This window comes from Protopterus annectens, chromosome 9.part0, assembly GCF_019279795.1.
Source record: "Protopterus annectens isolate FY-2018-M chromosome 9.part0, PAN1.0, whole genome shotgun sequence".
Classification (NCBI taxonomy): Eukaryota; Metazoa; Chordata; order Ceratodontiformes; family Protopteridae; genus Protopterus; species Protopterus annectens.
Window position 1 is genome coordinate 1262547353 of NC_056743.1, and position 13709 is coordinate 1262561061.

Genomic DNA, 13709 nt, shown 5'->3' on the forward strand with positions numbered 1-13709 from the left:
GTACGGTTCCTAACCCCCTTACTCCATCGTAAAGCTGTAACTTTTTTAGCAAAAATGCATGACACTGACTGTTTTGATTATACTGCTGTAAAAAGACACCTGTTGGAATGCTTTAAGCTAACACCTGAAATGTATAGGAAAAGGTTTTGTGAGCATAGACGCAAGGCAGGTGAAACTGTATGTGAATATGTTGCTGAACTGAGCACTTATTTTCATAGCTGGGTGAGTGGATGTCAGGTCACCCCTTTTGAAGCGTAGGCAGACCTTTTGGTGAGGGAACAAGCCCTTATCACTTTGCCTGAGGACATGAGGATCTGGTTAGCTGAGAGACAATGTGCTACTTCAGATGAGTTGGGGAAGGAGGGAGACCTATATCTGGCCAGCAAGGCAGCCCTGCACAGGAGGAGGACCCCCCAGTACTGCTCATGGGTCTAAAGGAACCCATGATGGGCAGCACAGACTGCCCTAACAGAATCTGCCAGTAGCAGGGGAAGCCACTAGTCTAGGTACACATCCAGGAGCTAGGGTTAAATGCTTTGAATGCAACCAGTGGGGCCATGTGGCATACAGGTGTCCATGGAGGCAAGGTGGGGAACCAAAGGTGAGAGAGCCAGTAAGTGGGAAAGACAAAATGCCAACAGTAGGTTGTCTTGAGACAATAGGAGTATGAAACTACCATCCTGCAGATGTCCCGAAAGGGAACGATTTGGATGAGGCAGTACTATGTACTTATGCAGTTACATGCAGTAAGGCGAGGAGACAAGCATGTATGTCTGGTAGCCTGGGGGAGACCCAGACAGACTGCATACTTGCAGCCAGGACTGCTGAGGTGGTTACTTCAGGGAGTGAGCTACACTGTAGCAGTGAGACTGAATGTGAGCCACAGCTGCTTGTGGGTACTGATGTTCCCTTGGACAGGGTAACTGCAAAGGTAGAGGTGAGTAGTAGTACCTAGGCTGAAAGTGAGGCACCGCTGTCAGAGGATTCCAGACTTCCTGTGGAAGGGGAGCTGGGAAGGGTTACAAGGAGAGACTTGAGACAGGCTCAGCTCTCAGACCCTACATTACAAGGCCTGAGGCAGGTAGCTAAAGAGGCACCTGATTCTCAAGGGAAGGGGGAATCTGTATACTGGAACAAAGGGTTACTGTACAGAGAGTGGACCCCTGAGGGAGGGCTAGAAGGTGAGAGAGTACAGCAGTTGGTAGTGCCTAGAGCTTACCATTTGGCGCTTCTTTGAAGGTCATATGGGCATAAAATGTACAGAGGCATATTATGCAAAACTTCTATTGGCCTGGAATTTCCCGAGATGTTAACAGGGTACTGCAGTGCCAAAAGGTAGGCAAGGCAGGAGACAAGGTGAGAGCTCCTTTGATGCCTTTGCCTGTGATTGAGTAGCCATTTCACAGGGTAGCCATGGATATTGTGGGTCCTCTGAGTACCCCAAGTTCCACGGGGCAAAAGTATATCCTAGTGATTATAGATTATGCTACACAATACCCTGAGGCAGTGGCTTTGTCCTCCATTGAGGCAGAGAATGTGGAAAATGCTTTACTAGAGATTTTCAGCAGGGTAGGTTTCCCAAAGGAAATACTGTCTGACAGAGGTGCCAATTTTATGCCAGACCTGCTGTTTTGTCTGTAGAAGTCCTGAGAGGTGAAGCACATGAAGACCACCCCCTACCACCCCCAGACTAATGGTCTTGTTGAGAGGTTAAACTCTACAATCAAGTCCATGCTATGGGCATTTGCAGATCAGTTTAAGAGGGAGTGGGACAAATATTTGCCCCATCTGTTGTTTGCTTACAGAGAGGTTTCCCAGGATTCCACAGGGTTTTCACCCCTTGAGTTGCTGTATGGGCATAGGGTGAGGGGACCTCTAGATTTAATTCGAGATGAGTGGGAAGTTGTGTGTGAGTCTCACAAGGAGTCTGTTGTGGCATATGTCCTGAACCTCAGGACAAGGCTCAGGGAACTCATGGGCCTGGCCCAGGAGAACCTAGCAGAAGCCCAACAACAGAAAAAGGTGTGGTATGACAGGAATGCTCGAGCTAGAGAGTATGCTGTAGGGCAGCGGGTGATGGTTCTCATTCCTGCCAGACACAAGTTGCAGGCAGCTTGGGAGGGACCTTACAAGGTGGTAAGAAAGGTAAGTGATGTTAACTACATGGTGGAAGTGTTAGGCAGAAGGCAGGGGCAAAATTGTACCATTTTAACATGATGAAACCTTACCATGATAGGGAGGCCCTTGTGCTGAGCATTTGCAGTGGATTGCAGGAGGAGTCTGAGACAGATTTTGTGACTGATCTCCTCAGTGAGGCACAGGCTGACACCTCAGTGGAAGAGGTTGCAATGTCCCAGCAGCTATCTCCTACCCAGGTTCGAGAAATCCGAGCAGTGTTGCAGCAGTTTGGGAGCATGTTCACCAGGAAACCAGGGAGCACCCACCTGGTGCAGCACCAGGTGGATAAAGGACCCCAAAGGCCTATCAGGCAGGCCCATTATAGGGTGCCTAAAAGAGTCAAACAGATTCTGAGGGAAGAGGTACAGGAGATGTTGGAACTAGGGGTGATTCAGGAGTCCAACAGTCCCTGGACCTCCCCAGTGGTACTAGTGCCAAAGAAGGATGGCAGCAGCAGGTTCTATGTGGATTACAGAAAATTAAATAGTCACACAGAGACAGATGCTTACCCCATGCCTAGGACAGATGGCTAAATTCCCTATCGGACTGTTAGTAGGATAAACAAAACTTGATGAGTTGCTAACAGTGTTTGACAGACATGGTATAGAATTGCTGCATTTTATAATTAAAGTTAATAACAGAAAATCAACTCCCTGTTGGGAGAAGTTAATAAATTAAATGATGATATTTTAAATGATGAAAGTTTTGTGAATTTTGAGACTAAGTATGATAATATTTTTAAGAAAATTGGACAACAGGTTGTTGTGTCTTTCGGCTTTTCTCGGTTAGGGGTCAGCACAGCAGAACTCTGGTCTGCTAATGATTGGTAGTAGATTTTTACATGCTGAGTTGCCGGCCCTGATGCACAATGAAGGTATGCCTATTCACGCATGTCTCCACACAGAAGACGCTCTAGCTGTGAATCGAACAGGACATCATCTTACTGTGAGGTGACATCGCTACTGCAGCACCACCACTGCAGTATAAAATTGAACAACAGGTTAAAGATAATATATTAAGGAAACAACGAAAATTGAAAAGGGATGAATTAGAGTATAGGCAAAAAGAAGCTTATGTACTTCCATGAAGCTATTATGGGGAGAGTTCGGAAATGGATAGAATGGGAAACTTTTCTAACTACAGTAATAATGTTAATTCAGTCAGTCATGAGATGGGAAATTTGAATGGGGGGGCAGAATAACAACTACAATCACGATGATTCAGATGAGATTTTTGACCAAGAATTCCCCCAGTTGAGGAGATCTGAAAGGATTCAGAATAGGGACCAGAATCTTCAAAATAATAATAATTTTTTAGGAGGTCAACAGACCCCCAGAGGGAGGCCCCAGACAGGTCCGAGAACATACTGGAACAAAAACAAGAACACTAGATTTTAGATGGAAATTTAGATAGAAATTTAATTTCAGAGGATGAGTTTGGAATTATAAACACCAGGAATGGTTTTAAAATTTTTAATTATACTGGTTATCCAGTGACAGAAACACACTTTGTCCTTTTTGAAAAAGGATTCAAATTTGTTTCAGTTAGAAAACCTGGTTTAGGACAAATGCTAACAGAACTGAAATTATATACAAGGAAATGAAATCTGCAACTATATTTTAAGCAGACAAGGAAAGAATATAACAGCAAAAATAACAATTTGAGGAAAAAAAAGTTTGTTTAATCCCCCTTTAAACCCGGTGGTGGCTCACTTCGAAAATTTGTAAAGAATATCAGGACTATAAAGAGGATTTTTATAACCTCACAAAAGAAGAAAAAATCCTGTTAAACACACTTAGATAGTCCAATACAGTGCGAGTGATGAAGCCAGACAAGGGAAGGGGAAAAGTGTTGGTAGATACAGCTGATTACATAAATGAGATTACAAATATGTTACAAGACATAGAGAACTACTCTGTAGCTTCTAGGAACGAGGTTAATGTTGCCCATAGGAGACTACAGATGTACCTAGAAGATAGTTTGATGCAAGAAGTTATTAATGAAGAAGTGTTTAACTTCTTGCAGAGTCAATACCCATTTATTCTGACAGTCTTTGGTACACCCAAGGTACACAAAGACATTTTACACCCTCCATATAGATTGATTTTAGCAGCTCAAGGGAGTTCTACTTACCCATTGGGTGTTTTTATAGATCGACTACTAAAAGACACCTTACAGAAGATTGATTATGTGCTAAAAGATTCATGGGATTTTTTAACTCAAATAAAACAAGAGTTTTACACACATTGTACAGGCTTTTCCACTATAGATGTGGTTGATCTTTTTGGATCCAGCCCTCATGAATTGGGATTGGAGTTATTTCAAGAGGCATTACTAGTATATGGTAATTTAAGTAACACCATGATTAATTTTATTGTGCAAATGATGGAATGGGTTTTAAAAAACAATTATTTTGTTTTTGAAGAAGAATATTACAAACAACTAAAAGGGGTAGCGATGGGGTCTAGTTGTGCCCCCATCTTTGCTAATTTAGTAATGTGTATGTGGGAATAGAAGTATATTTTTCAAACAGAATTTCCAAAATATTGGATATTATATGTTTGTTATTTGGATGATGTGTTTATACTTTGGAGAGAAGATGTGGTATTTGAGAGATTTATTAACAATATTTGTGATTACTTTAAATTCACACATACCTAAAATGGCAATACTATAGACTATTTAGATGTAAGGTTGACTAGGAACATAGAATATAATTGTTTTAAATCAAATGTTTATAGGAAACCCACGTACTCTAATAGTTTTTTGAGATATGAAAGTCAGTACCCACTATATATCAAAATAAATCTGGTATGTGGCCAGATGATCAGAGGGGCTAGAATGTGTTCAACCTTGGAAGGGTTAACAAGTGCGTTGATACTGTTGACCCAAATGTTTGAAAATAGGGGATACCCCAAGGAATGGATGTTGAAATACAAAGAAGAGGTTTTAACCAGGTGGGGCAATAGATAAATTCCACTATTAGGACAAGAACTGGTTGTAAAGGTTCTTGAATTTAATCAGACAGACAGGTACACTCATTCTATGGTGATAGAATTTAGTTCCTTTGGATGGCAAGTACAGAAAATCCTTACCAAAAATTGGGTGATATTAGAAGGCAATGAAGACTTCTTCCACTTGTTAGGTAAAAGTCCACTTTTTTACTAATAGGGTGGTCAACAACATGAAATATTTATTAGAACATCCCACACAATTGAGAATAGCCAGACCCACTATTAAATGTGGCAGGTGCCATCAATGTTCACTAATTTTGGAAAATAGTGAATATAAATCAAGAGAACGGACATTTACAATCAAATTGGCTGGGGGCAATTGTCAAACAAGAGGGGTGATATATATAGCTTTATGTCAAAGTTGCCATAGTTACTATGTGAGGAAAACAGAAAGACCCCTTAGACAAAGAATATATGAACACACATACGCCATGGAAATGCAGAATAAGAATAATGCCCTTTTCAAACATTCACAATTATGCCCCGATTTTACCTGTTTCAAGTTTGGCATTTTAGAGATAATTAAAAGGAATATAAGATGGGCGACTGGGAGAACGAGATAGAAACCAGGGAACTGCATTGGCAGTTAACCTTGAATGCAACAGAAGCCCCAGGTATAAATGATTATTTGTCCCTCCGACTTGTTTTAAAACAGAGAGCTAGAAAATAATAATGATTTGTATAATTATGTAACCTACGTATTTATTAGTCCCTGCTCACACTTACATTAGCATTTGTTAATTTTTATATTAATATTTATATTTATAATTGTGGTTTTCTGTTCATATATTTATGTAGAAATGTTATTATTTTTTATTGGACCTGTGCTTTTAAATGTTAATAGGACACTAATTAGAACTGTATAAAAGAGCCATGCTGAAGCATATCAACAATTTGATAAAGTCTGATAAGAATACAGACAAAAGTGCTTACTTCATCACTGTTGGGATTACTGCTATTTTTTACCATTGTGGTCGAGATGAACTTTTGTGTATCTTGGAATACATTATATTCTTTTTGGACTACCTGCTGTGGAGCGGTCAGTTTTGTACCAAGGATTCGTGTTTTTTGAGTATTGGTGTTTGTTCCAATCCTACTGCTCGAGTGTTAATTAGTTAAATTAAAACCAAAGCAAACTAAACCTGCCCATTTCCCCCCCCTCCACATCCACTCTAACTAAATATATCAACCTCAAGATCGCACTACCGCAAGGGTAAGGGGCAAAGTTCAACTTGGTATGCAAGCGGCTACTTACCTGGACTGGAAAGTCTGTGTTCCTCATTGTCGGTTATATGGGGTTGGCCTTTTCGTCTCAGCATTGAAAGATAGGTAAGTGAAAGTTCGGTCTATGTATATATATATATATATATATATATATATATATATATATATATATATATATATATATATATATATATATATATATATATATATATATGTATATATATATATATATATATATATATATATATATATATATACATATATATATATATATATATATATATATATATATATATATATATATATATATATATATATATATATATATATATATATATATATATATATATATATATATATGGGTCCCATTCAAAATCCTGAAAGCTCAAAATCCTGAATCTCAAAATCCCGAACACAAAATCCTGAAAGCTCAAAATCCTGAAAACACAAAATCCTGAAACTCAAAATCCTGAAAACACAAATAATGCTAATATGCCAATACAAAGACACTAATATCTACCGACTGACCTTAACCATAACCCTAACCCTAAGGTCCGTCACTATCGCACACTCACCTGACCCGCGCCCTAACCCTAACTCACTTAAACCGCCCCTAACCCTAATTTTTGTCACTATTGCATACATGCCTAACCTGCGCCCTAACCCTAACTCACTTAAACCGCCCCTAACCCTAACATAAAACCAACCGCACACTTACCTGAACCCAACGCATGATCTAACACCACAGGGCTAACAATAGCAAAGCCACAATGACGTCAGTATGTCTATTTTGTGTTTTCAGGATTTTGAGTTTCAGGATTTTGTGTTTTCAGGATTTTGAGCTTTCAGGATTTTGTGTTCGGGATTTTGAGATTCAGGATTTTGAGCTTTCAGGATTTTGAATGGGACCCATATATATATATATATATATATATATATATATATATATATATATATATATATATATATATATATGGGTTCCCTTTGGAATCTCAAAATCCTAAAACTTCGAATTTCATATGGTGGAGACCATATGATTGAAGTTTTAGAACTTCGAAATTCTGAACAGAGGTCTGCATATGGCGCAGAACAGGAGATTTCCCTTTTCCTTGCTGTAGTGTGATCTTGGAGTTGGTATATTTAAGTAGCGGGGTGTGGGGATGGGTGCAGCCCCCCACGTGGGGGTGCAGGGGAACTTGCCTCCCTGCAGAAACCTTGAGAAAGCTTTTTTTTCTATTGGATTTATTTCGGAATGTCGAGATTCCGAAACATCGATCATATGGTCCCAATCATATGAAATTCGATGTTTCGGAAATTCGAGATTCAGAAGTGAATCCATATATATATATATATTTATATATATATATATATATATATATATATATATATATATATATATATACACACCTGTAAAAGCATTCATTCTCTCTATCTTATGAACATTCACTTTTACAGACAGCAATAACACACACACACACACACACACACACACACACACACACACACACACACACACACACACACACACACACACACACACACATATATATATATATATATATATATATATATATATATATAGATAGATAGATAGATATATAGATATACAGTTACATACACATGCACTGAGCAGGTGAATGATGTTGAATGGTTATCTTTTGGGGGTGCTGCAGTGGCACTGTAAAATGTCGAGTGGTTTGCATATCAATGTATGTAGTTACTGACTTTAGTTTTGGCAACTATTTCACGTGTGTAATTTTCTAATTATGGCCTGTGAAAGTTCCATTAGGCTTCTGGAAGTACTTCCCTGTGTGTGGTCCTTTCCATTTAGTATCATAGCTGTGTTATCAAGATTTAAGTATATATACGTAAGGTGGCATTTGTGCAGGTGTAGCTTGTGGCTGGAATCATTATCAGTGCAGCATTTATATTGCTTTCAGCAGTGATTCACTGTTAGTGGGCTTTTCCTTTATCTCCTTAGTTGTTTGATTGTGGAGTTAATAAATAAATATATATATATATATATATATATATATATATATATATATATGTATGTATATATATATATATATATATATATATATATATATATATATATATGTATATATATATAAAATACGGTGGCATGTGGGTAGATGCCTCCCCATTTAAAATGTGAGCCTGAGTCTCTTTTGTAAGTGCAGTATTACAACAGTGCAGGGGCTTGATATTTAATTATGGTGAGATGTGTGTGTGTGTGTGTGTGTGTGTGTGTGTGTGTGTGTGTGTGTGTATATATATATATATATATATATATAAACACAGATATAGATATATATATATATATATATATATATACACATATATATATATATAAACACAGATATATATATATATATATATATATATATATACAGTTATATATATTTATATATGCATGTATATATTGTCTGCGCATATCACAGTCTCTATGTTTATGCGTGTGTGTGTGTGTGTGTGTGTGTGTGTGTGTGTGTGTGTGTGTATTCATACTCCAAAACCAAGTCAGTCTATATGTACAGAATACAAACTTGGATTTGAAAATGAAGGCAGCTGTTCAGTACATGGCTGATTTTGACTTTTTACGTACTTCTTACAAAACACAGCAGTGTTAACACATCAGCAGATATATCCAGTATGATGTTGAAGAACTCTCTGGGTATACCTTGTGCTGCTTTTGAACCTCTTTTAGTACATAATATTGTCTGTTACACTGGCAACGTAACGTAATGAATGTATGGAATGAAATAAGATAATTATGTTATATATAATAAAGGTGTTGGGCAAGGACATATAAATAAAATGGGAATTAGAATGGCATGTATTCATTGATTTTTTGATTAAAGAGTACCAGTTAATATTTTAACAGCCATCCCCTTATTATATTTTCTTCATATTAATTGTAAATTTAAGTTATCTGAAATGTTATAATTGTTTATAATCTACCAAAGATGGCGGCAAATATAAAGTTTGTTCCTGGTGATAGATACTTTCTGAAATTTCTGTGTAACTCTGCATGAAAATGAACATCTGGGCAACAGGCTTTCACACCATAGCAAGATGTATTAACACTTTGAAGGTCAATTATAAAAACAATGAGAGCCTGAAATACTGTTTGAATATAAATCTGAATAAGCATATTCCAAACTGCATTACTATTTAAAAATAATTTCCACATCCGAGTGGGTTAAATACCCAGCTATGCTGTCTCATACAATGTTAGTTGTTTAATGCAGTTCTAACATAGTTAAGGGTGACACTATCCTTCTCATGTTTTAACTTGTTGAATAAGTGCTGTATTATGATGTACAATTTTTAAAAAATAAAACTAATAATCTGGCATGTTCTCAGCTAGTGAAAAACATATATAAAATTTGAGAGTCTATGGTCAAACATTTGTGAATTATAAATGGCCTGTTTATCTTGGGAATATGTCTGAGAATGAGGGGTGAGTCTTTGAAATACAGGGGATTGAGCGTGTACATTTTCAGATGGAATCACTTCTGTAACACAACTGTAAAACTTTGATTACAGATTGTTGCAGTGTTATCTAAGTATTCTTTATGGCTAAGGTGTCTTGCTATAGAAAAAATAGCCTGTGATCATGATGATAATAACCCCAATGCATGCCGTGGGCTGTCTTGCAAGCAACAGATGGATAATATCAGACATTGTGCCATGTACTGTATTTGTCTCATTTTAGCTAATTTTGAAATGCCTAGTAAACTATACTTTAGTTTATAAATAGGCAGTAATGATAGGGCTTACACCTTCCTCATGGAGCCATATGTTTATTAGGAGACAATCTCCTATCTTCTCAAAAAATTATATATACTAACAGACTCTGCTATACAGCAGAAAAAAAAATTCAGCTGACTGGATACTTGTATTACTGAGAATATAAGCAGTTTGTGCAGTTGCTATTGCTTGTAATCAGCCACTCTAGTAACAACAGCAAAACAGCAAATATGCCAACTTTCCCCAAATTGTATCTATTTATTTCTGTGGTTCTCATGATGCAGTTTGAACTTGTTTTTGAGACGATGTCCTCACCTGGGTGCAAACTACCTGGTCATCCAGTCCAAGCCTATATGAAGGATGGAGATATTCTCATTGGTGGAATGATTCCTGTCCATACAGATTATGTAATCCCCTTGACCAGTTTCACAGAGACACCAAAGCCTATTCAGTGTAAAACGTAAGTCAGTTTTGTCTGATGTTAATAATAAAGACATTTTGTATGTATTTCTCAAAACAGCTGCTGTATCCCATTTTGATATACTGGTATAAAGTCTTGTATTCTTTGGGCTACAGGCTATCAAGCAAATAAGTTGACTGTAGGTGAGTAGAACTGTATTAAGAAAACATAAATAACAAATCTTGCTCAACTGTAAAAAAATATAAGATAACATTTTAAAAGTTATTTTTCAGGCCTCAGGATGAACCCATGGAGGTACTTCTGTGGTTTGATAGTTTATGTTTAAACATTTGTTATTCTGTAAAAATTGCTGTTTTTTTTTTCACATTCAGTGTTGAATTAATTAACACTCTGGTTTAGTTATCTGTTTCTGCACGTGGAACTACATTATGTCAGACTGTCTTAACTAATTTGGTTTTGAAATTCTGCATGAGATACAGCTTTAACTGCTACAGAATCACCTGAAATATTTAGAAATAAATAGGTTTAGCATTTTCTGGATGCTACGATTCGGAATGTCTTAATAAAATTTGTCTCAATTGATAAGAATTACGAACAGATACTTTTGCTATTTTTCAGTATTATTTCAAATGTGCAACTATTTGGGGTTTTCCAGGGCTTCAAATATTATTTTCAAATGTACACTATATTGACAAGAAGCATTTTAGAGTACTAACAAAAAGGCATTTTATGATAACTTTTCATGGTTTATTTTAAATAGATGCCATTATTTTCATAGTAACTGAGGGTCATGGCACATTATGTTGATTATATAAACACTTGTGTGTTTTGTATAAATTATACAGAGAAAAAAAGAGAGTAAATATATGGACTACAAGGAATTTTTACCATCCCAAGATGTATGATAAGCCATAATCTCTCACATGAAGTTTAATCAGCTTGTGAAAGTGTCATGACAGAAACGTGAAATATTTACACCTATGCCAAGTTTCACATACAGTACTCACTAAAGCTGATGCAGTGACAGCAGTACCCACAGAAATATGCACACTCATACAACGCATCACACACACATACACACACACCCCTGTAGACATCAGATGCCATATACAAACTCAGATGACAGAATCAAATGGATTAATCTAATAAAAACTGTAGGGTAGTACTTCTTTATGTTTGAGCTGTCATAGACTTAACTGTGTAGGTAGAGTGAAATTATATGTTGGATTAGCTAGTGAGTCCTATTTACATATATATGTACTGCCAAAACATCAAAATTAGGCTCTCAATGGGAATTTACCCTTTTCTCACTGTAGTACGATTTCAGAATTAGTATATATTATCAGCAGCGGGTGTGGATTGTGCAGGGTGTCTTATTCCCCTATGAAAAAATACATTTTTTGTTTCAAATTCAATCTTTTGACAGTTTGACTTCCCTGGTTCACTATTTTGCTGGTCAATAGTCTGGACTGTTAATAAAATAAATTAGATCCATGTAAAAGACAACATGGAAACTGAGACAGAAGACTTTATAGTTTTTTTCATTAGTTCTTAGGTATTTGACACTCATCTCTAAATTTAATGATGGAAGGGTGAATCTTATGTAACTGTATATTTCAATTTCATACAGTTCAGAAATATGGTTAAGCACCATGCTGTGTCTCTATTATCTGTTTACCAGCAGTCTATACCACAATAAATAATATAAGGAAAGGAGAACAAAGAAGTGATATTTACTATTTAAATATCATGAAATTTTAGTGTGATTTGATCTCTTATAGTGTTTCCAACTGAATTTAATGTATGGCCAGTTTTAACCATGGCACTGCAATACAAAGTTAAAATACCTCAAAGACCATCAGAAAGTGGGAAACTGTGAAATAATGTCAGTATCGAAAAAATAAATAATGGTAGTTCTAATAAAAAAAGACAAATGCAACTTCCTACCAATTTAGTGCTGTAGTGCGATGAATCAACATGTCATACGCAAACACAAATTGCGGTTTATTGTCACGGTTGAACTTAGATCATTATTTTAGTCTTTTGCTGTACTACAGACTTATTACTCTTTTTGTCCATTTAGGATTAATCTGTTTTTTTTTTAATCTGGAAGTCTGTCTTTCGTCAGATAAAACTTAAAGGAGATAAAGAAAACGGGAGCATCTTCAGGCAAAAAAGGAGCATTAAGATAAGCTTGTTCTCCAAGCATCTTGGCAGTTCAATTGACAAAGGTATTTAGTATTAAACTTTACATGGCAGGACTTTAAGTGTAGGACTTAAACTCATCTTTATAGTTTTGTAGTGCCATACCATAGCTTGAGCACTTTACTAACTATTTTGCAATATACTTTACATGTCTAAAACCAATGGGAACATTCTTTTTTCATTCAAAAACAAATTCTGAAATGTTTTTCTGATGAGAAATGACATCATCAGTCATTATGCCTCTTCTGGTGATTGCTCAGGTGGTCCACATATGGTGACACATCTAAACAACTGGAGAGGTTGACACTGGAGTACTGGCCAGGTTTGCCCCATTCTCAAAGAATATTGTTTTCAACTTAGGACCGTTATCAGCTGAGTTCCATTTATATCTCTGTTGTACAAGTTGTAACTATCTGAAAGGAACCTATACAAAAAACAAACTAAATGTATAAGTGCATAGAGATACATAACAAAGACATGACTTAAAAGTGGAATAATATAACCACCTTAATGTTGTCTTTCTCTAAAGACTTTGGATTTTAAGGAATCATATATGCATTCAAACACATAGCAGAAAAAAGCTTGGTTATACATTTCCCCTTCTCTGCAATATGCATTTTATTTTAAGCAATATTGATTACAGTTCACAATATAAATGAGAGCTGCCTCTTCACTGTGTCTTGCATGTCCAAGAGTAGAGGAGCAGAGGGGCAGAGGGTTTCACATGGCACAGTAAGAAAGAGGCAGCAATGTTAAGTGGGCTTCAAGTACCATATACTGCATGGGAGGCTAAAACAGGGGAGCACAGAGAAAGTGGCATATATTATAGGACTGTGCTCTCCCAATGTATGTTAACAAGCAACATAGGACACCAAGGCAGAGTAACGGAGAAGCCAGGTTACATCCAGGTA

At 36.7% G+C, this 13709-nt stretch overlaps 1 protein-coding gene across 1 annotated transcript in view; it reads left to right on the forward strand.

The window, feature by feature from the left end:
• LOC122810652 (extracellular calcium-sensing receptor-like) overlaps positions 1 to 13709 on the forward strand; it is a 275375-nt gene that overhangs the window by 54036 nt on the left and 207630 nt on the right. Inside the window, exon 2 of the mRNA XM_044082224.1 lies at positions 10457 to 10632. Within this exon, the coding sequence (XP_043938159.1) occupies positions 10457 to 10632 (176 nt within the window). The remainder of the gene's footprint in view (positions 1 to 10456; positions 10633 to 13709) is intronic.